Genomic DNA, 10,205 nt, shown 5'->3' on the forward strand with positions numbered 1-10,205 from the left:
GACTTTGAAGGTTACCTTTCCCCTCTGAGTCTTGAAACATCTCCCTGGTGATTCATAATCACAGCACTGTCCTTAAACAGATGGGGGATTGAAGTTATACTAACAACATAGTTCAAGAACAAAATCAAAATATCAGCATAAAAAAAGTGGTTCCAGGTGAATCTCTCTAAAGTCCCTGAGAGAAGCACATGTAAAGCTAGAAGAGCACGACTCCAGACTCAGCTGCCGAGACTTCTGCAGGAGACGCGCTCATAACCAAGACCCACCATGGGCGAGCATGACAAACAGAAAATTAAGCCCTCCTGAAACTTCAGCTATGGAACTACTACTAGGCAGAGACTCAAATCAGTTTGCTTGAAATGACTAAGCAAAAAAGAAGGGATTGAGGACTTCCCTGGTGATCCAGTGGGTAAGAATCTGCCTGCCAATGCAGGGGTCATGAATTCAATCCCTGGTCCGAGAAGATTCCACATGTCTTGGGGCCAGTGAGCCCATGTGCCACTGCTTAGCTCGTGTGCCACAACTACCAAAGCCTGTGCACCCTCGAGCCCATGCTCGGCAACAAGAGAAGCCACCGCAATGAGAAGCCAGCATACCACAACCAGAGAGGAGCCCCCACTCTCCACAGCTAGAGAAAGACCATGTGCAACAACAAAGACCCAGCACAGCCACAAACAAAAATTAACAAATATTTTTTTAAAAGAAGAAGGGATTGAAAACAAAAGAATAAGACCTATTAAAAATGGAACAGATTTGAGGAAAAACCAAGTAAGATATACACGTATGAGAAATCTAGTAATTGACAGTAAAATCTTAGTTAACAGATTAGATAGAAGATTTGATACAGCTGAAGAGAGAAGCTGGAATCAAGACTGCTGGGAGAAATATCAACAACTCACATATGTAGATAACACCACCCTCATGGCAGAAAGTGAAAAGGGACTAAAGAGCCTCTTGATGAAAGTGAAAGAGGAGAGTGAAAAAGCTGGCTTGAAATCCAACATTCAGAAAATTAAGATCATGGCATTTTGTCCTATCAGTTCATAGCATACAGAAGGGGGAAAAGTGGAAGCAGTGACAGATTTTATTTTCTTGGGCTCCAAATCACTGCAGATGGTGACTGCAGCCATGAAATTAAAAGATGCTTGCTCCTTGAAAAGAAGGCTATGATAAACCTAGACAAAGCAGAGACATCACTTGGCCGACAAAGCCCATATAGTAAAAGCTACGGTTTTTCCAGTAGTCATGTAAGGATGTGAAAGTCAGACCATAAAGAAGGCTGAGCACTGAAGAATTGATACTTTCGAGTTGTGGTGCTGCAAAAGACCCTTGAAGAGTCCCTTGGACTGCAAGGAGATCAAACCAGTCCATCCTAAAGGAAATCAGTCCTGAATATTCACTGGAAGGACTGATGCTGAAGCTGAAGTTCCAATACTTTGGCCACCTGATGCGAAGAGCCAACTCATTGGAAAAGACCCTGATGCTGGGAAAGACTGAAGACAAGGAGAAGAGGGTGGCAGAGGATGAGATGCTAGATAGTACTACTGACTCAATGGACATGAGAGTAAACTCCAGGAGATAGTGAAGGACAGAGAAACTTTGTATGCTGCAGTCTGTGAGGTCCCAAAGAGTTGAACACAACTTAGCAACAACAACAAAGGTTTTGAGGAAATTACTCAGCATGTAGCACAGAGGAAGTGAAAATGTAAAAGGAAAGTTAAAAGATCCAGAGGCTAAACAGATGTCCAAAATGTAACAATTAGAACATCCAGAGGATAGGATGGGAAGAATGGTGAAGAGCAGTTGTCAGGGATAACCATAAAACTTCGAGTTGAAGAACACGGGTTTCGTCAGGTTCAAGAAACACAAGTCAGGGATGGGATAGATAAAAAGAATGTATGTACATACATATGTATACACATGCACACAAACATACAGAAACATACATGAAATAGAATAAAGAGAACAAAGAAAATAATAACAGCATAAACTATTTAAGCAGAAAACAAAGCTACAAAAGAGGAATCCAGTGTACCAAAAGATTTTCTTTAAACATATTAATAAAATGGAAAACCTCGGGCAAGGCTGACCAATTAAAAGAAAGAAGGAATACGGTGTGTATGCATCCCGTGGTGGATGGGCAGAAAGACGTGTGCACGAGGGTGCAAAGGAGAGCGTGTCTCTGGATCAGGGTTAATTGTTAAATGTCAGAACCTCTTACAAAAGTGACATCTCCCAGCAACAGTATTTGCTTATTTAGCAGGAAGTGAGAAATAACCTAAAAGTGCTTTATTAGAAAATAGATACATTATGTATGTTTATTCATTTGCTGGGACTCAGTTAAAATGAATGAACTGCATGCATATTCTCAGTCTAACTGAATCTTTTTTTTTTTAATAAATTTATTTATTTTAGTTGGGGGCTAATTACTTTACAATATTGTAGTGGATTTTGCCATACATTGACATCAATCAGCCATGGGTAGTCTAACTGAATCTTGAGAAAGTAGGTGTATGAAAAGCAGACTGCGGTAGGCGTCTGGTGTGATGCTACTCACAGAAAAGCACACAGCGCAGGAGCGGTCCTAGACATTGTCATAGAGGTGGCCATGCACAGGGTGCAGGCGTAAACCCTCCTGGGGAATGAGACCACACTGGCCTTTGGGTGTGTGAGGAATGGCTGACAGGTCGGGACACAGACTACCACCATCTGCATCGTCTGCTTAGGGTCAGGTGGGCAGAGTGGAGCGGGCTGAACAAACGGGCTTGAAAATGTTCTGGAACTCCACGGGAAGGGCCCTTGGGGTGGGGGGTGCATGTGGGCACCCTGCAGTATACTCATAGATGTAAGGGTCACAGCTGCTCCTGAGCTCTCAGGCCTCTGGCACCCCCACCTCCACGCCCCCTGGGTTGGTAGGGGCAGCTGGTGTCTGCCCACACATTGGAAGAGACTGTGACACTGAGTATTTGTTAAGACCCCTGCCCTGTTTTTAATGTAATGCCAAACACAGCTGAAGAAGCTAAATGCATAAAATAAAACAGAAAAAGGTGAGAAGAGGTGAGACCTAAGCCCCTAAGGTAATTAAGATCATGTGGGTGTTCATCTTTCCAGACTTGGTCCCAGACACATGTCTCATCAAATATATTTTTATTTATATGGAATTGTATGGCACTTAGGTTCTTCAGAAAACTCAAACTATCTTGAGTTTATCTCCTTGCTGGCACATGACGAGTCATAGCTGCAGAGAAGTCTGTCTCGGCACCTCAGCTGCTCAGTCAGGTAGCTGGCGCTCAGTGTTCAGTGTGCGCCCTGTTTCCCTGTTGAGGATGCTTTCGTGTCCTCACCTGCTCCTCTGTCCTGCCATCATTAGCCGCCAGGACATGGAGGAAGGAGAGGTTAAGTAGCTCTTTGTGGGTGACCCAGCCGGCAGGCTGCAGACTCTCAGCAGCGGTGGCTGCCACCCTCGCTCTGGAGGTGCCACCAGAGATGGTGCGGGACCCAGCAGATGCTCTGGAGATGCCGCCAGAGATGGTGCGGGGCCCGGCAGACGCTCTGGAGGTGCCACCAGAGACGGTGCGGGGCCCGGCAGACGCTGCCGTCCTGGGGCTGGAAGAGCCTATTGTGTGCCAGGCGCTGGCTGATCATTTTTCTAGGACACTTGCCTGATCGGAGGGTTTATGTTTTTCAAGCTTTTGATATAAGCCACCACAGATGAAGGTCATGTCAGCTTCATCCCGTGGCCCGTGTCATGTGGTCCATCTACTTATGTATAGGTCGAGTCATTTCTTGCTTTGGGGTTATGACAACAGCACATGAAGGCCACTGTTCCGGTTGACTCTTTCAGGATGCGCTGCAGGAGATATATAACCAGAAGGGTGTGTTTCCAGGGCAGCAGTTCAAACCCACCCGCCGGCCGTGGACACTCCTCAACTTCCTCTTCTGGGCCACGCTCCTCCTGTCTCCTCTCTTCAGTTTTGTCTTGGGCGTCTTTGCCAGTGGATCTCCCCTCCTGATCCTGACGTTCCTGGGGTTTGTCGGGGCAGGTAATGAAGGGGAATGATGATGCAGCTCGAGGGTGGGAGCCTTCCGTGTGCTGGTGGCCATGCCTAGGCCTGGAGACGGTCACCCGGCAGCCGGGATCCAGCCTGAGCCTTGCCAGCCTCAGAGAGCAGCTCTGACCACTGAGCCATGGGGCCGTGACGACTTCCACCAGATTCCAGGGCCATCTCTCCAGAAAGCTGGCCAGCCGGCCGGCTGCCTGCCTGGCCTCTCAGGCCGAGAGCTGCATGGGGAGGGTCCTGGCCACTGGGTTTGCACTTGGGTGTTTGGGGGCGTGGGCTGGCATGCTGGGCCGAGGTTTCCCAGGACACTGCCATTGCTCGCACCCTAGCAGACGCGCAGGCACTAAATGTCGGGCACTGCAGCCCCTCAGCCCCGGCTGAGAACTGCAGCCCTCAGTGGGCCCACACCTACTGCTGCTCCCCGCTACCCACCCCCACAGGCTGACGCAGTGAGGGCAGAGGACCCGCCCCTCGCCCCCAGGAAAGTCTGAGGTCAAAGGCAGGCCCCCCCATAACGACTTTTCCAGCTTGATGACAAGGCGATCAGCTAACCTAGTCTTTTTCCTGTTTTAAAGCTTCATTTGGAGTCCGCCGACTAATAGGAGTGACTGAAATAGAAAAAGGCTCCAGCTATGGAAACCAAGAATTTAAGAAAAAGGAATAATTAATGGCTGTGATTGAACACACATAACCTGACGGTGGTATCCGATTAACTCAATTAAAACAGAACAACATACCTAGAGCGGGGAAAAAAGACACTTAGAAACTATTTTTCTTATTAACTGGTGACTAATATTGACCAATAAAACTTGAGCCAAGAGTAAAGCGGTCAGCAGACCTGCGGACGGAGACACCAGCCTCGCCCAGCGCAGGAGAGCCAGGCTGGGCTCCTGCTCTGGGGGGCGGCCGCTCCCGCCCCGGGATATGGGGGCTCCCTCGGCCCGAGGGAGGCTTTGGAAACGTTCTCGTTCTCGTCTCACGCTTAGATCCCGTTTTTGGTTTTTATCAATTTTCTTGTGAATTTCCCCTGGCCCTCGCCTCTTCCCCTGCACCCCCTGCGGACTCTCCACCCTGGTCCCGCTGAGAAGTGTGTCATGGGTCCCCAAGCCCCAGAGCAACTACCGGCTGCTACCAGCCCGCACCGGCCTCCGGGGTGGGGGCGTGGCCTGGTGAAAAGCACACTGGGCGGGGCTGCGGCGGGACACGCCCCCTCCCCGGACCGCCTACCTAAGCCTGCCTGCTGACACCTTGAAACCGTTTTAAAGAGAGTGGAGTTGAAGAAAACTCGGTGAGATGTCGAATTCTGCCCATGCCCGGAGCTTAGCTCCTCTGTCCTCCTCGCTCCCAGTGGACAGCGGCCCTTCATCCCGCTGGGGGCAGGGCTGCAGGGAGCCGGCCCCCCACCCCCAGCAGGGCTAGTGTGCCAGGGGCGCTATGCGCTGAGGAGACCTCGGCCGCAGGGCTGGCAGATGCTTTGAAAAGGCGGTGTCACCATCACCCTGTCTTCTAAGGGTGATTGGAGACTGTTAACACGGAGCTTTTAGAGGTTTTGTTTTCACAGTTGGCTTGATGGAAACCAGAGGTGGGGAGCCTTCCCCACTCCACCACCTCTCTTCTGAGCAGGTGCGTGCGTCCTAGAGGATGCTGGTCTCTGGGGGAAGCAGGGGAGTCCCTGGTGTCCGGACAGCATCCCCTCCAGCCTGCAGCCACAGGGAGGTGTTTTGTGCACGCTCGGGCCTCTTGGCCTGGGCTGGCTGGAAGCCTTGGGGCTGCCTGGCAGGGTGGGCCTGGGCCGCCCCTCCAGCTCCACCACGTCATTCGGCCACCCGCCTGCATCCGACTTTCTTCTTAAACTTTCAACTTGCTTTTTTAAAGTCACACTCCCCTCCTCTTTTTTAGCAAGGGAAAGAAAAAATAATGGGTATTATCTCTCCTGTCCTGTAACCAGCATTCAGAATAGAGGCAGGTTGAATTTTCTAGAGGGAAAAAAATGAAAGAAAGAGGAATGGGCAAAATTATAAACCAAATTGTAAAAAATAATTATGCATTGGCCCTAAGTCTGAATTCTGGGGAGACCTGTGGAAACAGCAGATTGCTTTTATAGTGACACTACTGAATTCTGCTTTGGTGACCTTGGTGATGGCACCAAGGTTGCAAGGACGTGACCCGCAGTTCTGTGCTCACTCAGTGACTGTGAAGGCACACACGTCCTCTCAAGGCTGGGCACTGGGACAGTGTGGAAGCCAGCTGCCCTCTGCCACAAGGGTTGCCTTCTGCTTCCCTTCAGGCGTGGAGCCTGGCACGCAGTAGGGCCACTTCCACTTGAGTGAGCGGCTCCCTTAGATCTTGTTTTTCTTCACACAACATGCTGCTCACCTGTGTGTATGTGTGTGTCATTTGCTAATCCACTCATCCCTGAAGAGCTTAAAGGAAGAAGTTGAAGGGCACTACTGTGAGGATACATTACCTGGAAGTGAAAATTTAGATCTTTTACCATTTAATTAATAGTTCTTGCTTCCCAGCTAAGTTCCCTCCCCTGGAAATTGATACACAATATGTAAATTCTATACTGAGTCAGTAACCAGCTGAGAAGACTCCTGGGTGAATGGAGATTGAGACCACATATAGGTTTTAAATCTCAGTGACTTCCTTCTGATTTAACGAAGATTAGCTTGTGCATTTGAATACCAAACCCTTTGAGAGCAATAAAAATTACACCATGAATGTTTGCTTTTTTTTTTTTTTCTTTTTTGGAGGGGTGGATCTTGCTTTTCATCCACTTCAGAGGGAAAAGGGGGAGGCTCTTTTAGTTTTTTTTAAATTAATCTCAAAACAGTACTTTTCTTATTTCTTTTCCTTTACCCCCTTTGTTACTGATGTTGTCATTGTCCAAAATCAGGCTGAATGTTGGGACGGTCCTCCTGGTCACCACCAGGGAGGGTGCACTCTAGGTTCAACACACTAGGCCCCAGGTCAGGGCGGGCGGGACCAGGAATCCATGGTGCTGGCTGACCGCTCTGCCAAGGGAGGGGTTTGCTGAGCCTCTCTGCAGGGAAGGGCTCTGCTAAGCCTCTGGGGGTGTAGCTTTGTTGCTGCAGCAGCTTCCAGAGCCAGCCCCACTCCCACCAGAGATACAAAAGGCGACAGCTCCAGGCCTTGGGTGCCCGATGAAGGCTGAGTCCTGAGTCCAGGCCGCTGGATGGTGTATTTCTCAGCTCAGGCCCCAGTGCTGTCTCTTCTGTCGCTGACACACGTGTCCTGGCGCCGCCTAGCACGTAGAGTCTGGGTCCTGGGCCCTCCTCGTGTGTCCAGCAGTCCCTCTGGGGAGTTCCAGGGGCTTCTAGGGTGCCTGCACCACTGCACCACTGTGGCCTCATGACAGGTGCCCCCTCAGGGTCCTGTGACAGCCCTGGAACAGGTGAGCAGACGCTGGGGAAAGGCTTACCTGCTCAGGGGAGACCACTGACAGGATTTTAAACCCCAAAGAAATGACCCTGGTCATCGGCTTCTTGGTGACAGCGTGCTGGATGCACAGCCCTGTCTGAGCCACAGCCCCCACCCTGAGAAGCAGAGTCAGATTGAAGAGATGGTCTCTGTATGAACTGCTCAGTAATGACAGTAATGACTTGAATCAGTGACATGAGTAGTACTTGCTTGTAAAGGTGACACAGGCATGCCCGCCTGCTGGGACAGTTTGGAATCTCCACCTTGTTTGCCCCGTCACCACCCACCCCTGTGTGCTCCATGGCACGAGCTCTTTCTCACTCTAACTCAGTTGCTAAGCACCAACGTCCACCTGCAGAAGAGTGGTGCATGCGGTTACGTGCAGGTCAGGAGCTGTCTCCAAGCTGTCTACACCCATGTGACCCCCGTTCGTGTCAGATTTGAAGTGAAGAACAAGTCCCTCTCTGCACGTTGCTTTGTCTCTACCTGAAACACCTAGAGACAAGCCATATAGAATCTTCAGAGCCTGACTGATTTTCAGCTGAGCTGACTGACCCTTGTGTAACGTGTGCTGTGAATTTCTCACCACAGCTGCATGCAACCCTGGCATGCAACATGGCATGCAACAGTGGCACCATGTGGTTTCCAACCCCTGGCAGTGTAACCAGGTTTAGGGGTTAAAACTGTCAGCCCAGCGTGCCCACCTGCTTCCCTCTGAAGACGGCATGTCCCCCCTCCACGTGCCTGCCCCTCTCTAGCAAGTTAGCTCCCAGGCAAAGGCAAGCCTCTCCCCAGTGGTGTTGGGGCCAGCCACACCCCTGATACCCCCAGACTTGTCCTGGTCCGTGAGTGGTGCTGCAGGCAGGCAGACTTTCCTGTGGGTTCCACAACCTTGCATGTCAGGGCCAGGACACAAATACGCTGGGACCTTTTTTGGGTAGGTGATGTCACACTGCATTCTGCTTGTGCAGGGGTGGACATGCATGAATTGAGTTCACCCCCAGCACTGGCCACTAGCTGACTCAGTGCAATGGAGGCATTCCCACAAATGCCCGGGAAAGAAATAAGAGCCCTCGGGGGAACCCAGGAACTCAGGGCAGTTGATTCCAGTCAGGCTGGCGGCAGCCACACCCTCCTTTCAAAGACAATTGAATTGCTTTAAAATTTGAAGCTTTGTGATGACAAGTTCACTTGGAGTTTTCTTTTCCTATAAACTTTACAGTTTCTTAACTTTTTGTTTGCAAAAGTATTTTGGACAGAACTTGAACTGTGAATGAGATACTGAAATGCACTAAATTGTATTAAACTGGAGTTACTTGATACCATGAAGAAATGCATCTGATCCACTTGTATTTATTGTCTCAGAATTGTACATGGTGACAATCAAATGTTACTTGCCTACACACCAGGAAATTCAACTGGCTTCTGAATCATAACGATCGTCAGCAAGTACTGTAACTGTAAATGAGAATCTCTCCAAACCATCGACCGAAATGTGTGGGACAGATGTCGGTGTTCTTTTTCCATTATTGATCCTCTGCCGTACCTGACTGTTGGCCAGCTTCAAAGGGTGATAAATTGTATACAGGGTGCAAATGTATTATATGGATGCTTCCTTTTGTACACTTCGTTTTTACAATTTTGCTACAGCTTTGTGTAGTGGAGGAGAGCGGTATTTTTGGTCTATGGGAGCCTGTCAGGGGTGGCGGGGAGCTAACTTCGAGTCTAAACGCCTGTATCCCGTGAGAGCTGGCTGCACGTGCTGTGTTCTGCAAAGGTCGCTTTGTACTCGGGTGTGCTTGAGCCTGCCTGAGTGGCGGTATTTTCTAGATAGAATGCTATGGGTGTCATGCTTGTTTATTACAATTGCTGCTGTGAAAGAAAGGGATAAAATATCTGCACTATGCGACAGTGACTGCCTGCCTCCTCCTGTCCCTGTGCCGCTGGCCTGCGGAGGGTTTTCCCTGGGCACTTCCTGGCCCTTGGATTCCCCGCCTGCAGGCACCCTGAGGCTTGGACTGTTTCTCGAGTCGTCCTGTGATGACACTCTCTGAGCCTCCTCATCTCGTGAAAGTTGCTTTCGGAAGGGAACTCAAGCAGAGTGATGGTCAGGTGAAAGCAAGGCAGAAAGATCAGCTGGTGCCTAAAGCATGCTCACTGACCCCTCTGCCTAAAATCCAGTCTGAAAAGCCATCTGAAAAACAAAAGGGTTTCCAAAGTAGGCATGTATATATCAAAAACTATTTTTTGTAAAAGCGAATTCACTCTGTGGAGATAACCCAGGAACCCTTCTTTATAAAGAAAAAAACTCTTGTCAGAACCAAGAGCTATTCCAGGGTCTGATTTGTCTGTCTTGTGAAAATAAATCGAGCTAAAAGACTCATGGTGTCACTTATGCTCTGGGCAAGGCCCCTGAAGACATGCCTCTCTGCTCTGGGGCTGGTGCTAGCAGTGGGGCATCCATCCCGAGACCTGGGAAAGCCAGGCTCTGATAGGCTCTCCTGACCCCCACACGTCTACCCATGACTTGGCTTTGCAAGCATATCCTGAACTCAGAGCATGTATGGACCAGCGCATGCCTACAGGCCCCCCATACACATGTGTACTGGTGAGCTCACACACACACAGGTACACACATACCCCAGACAGCAAGGGGAGAGCAGCCCCGTTAGGAAATGGGATGAAACCCCAAGCCTGCCC

General features: G+C 49.8%; 1 protein-coding gene across 9 annotated transcripts in view; it reads left to right on the top strand.

Annotated features, from left to right (window-relative positions):
* The window catches only part of AGPAT3 (1-acylglycerol-3-phosphate O-acyltransferase 3), an 85,862-nt gene extending 75,980 nt beyond the window's left edge, over positions 1–9,882 (top strand). For 8 of the 9 annotated variants that reach the window (XM_081570037.1, XM_081570036.1, XM_081570035.1 and 5 more), the window contains 2 exons: positions 3,845–4,043; positions 4,637–9,882. In XM_081570037.1, the coding sequence (XP_081426163.1) occupies positions 3,845–4,043; positions 4,637–4,725 (288 nt within the window). In that variant the 3' untranslated portion in view covers positions 4,726–9,882. Of the gene's footprint in view, positions 1–3,844; positions 4,044–4,617 lie in introns of all 9 variants that reach the window. The other variant, XM_081570034.1, reaches the window with a different exon arrangement.
* Positions 9,883–10,205: the final 323 nt, after the last annotated feature.

This window comes from Giraffa tippelskirchi, chromosome 2 (assembly GCF_054371585.1).
Source record: "Giraffa tippelskirchi isolate mGirTip1 chromosome 2, T2T-mGirTip1v1.2.pri, whole genome shotgun sequence".
Lineage (NCBI taxonomy): Eukaryota > Metazoa > Chordata > Mammalia > Artiodactyla > Giraffidae > Giraffa > Giraffa tippelskirchi.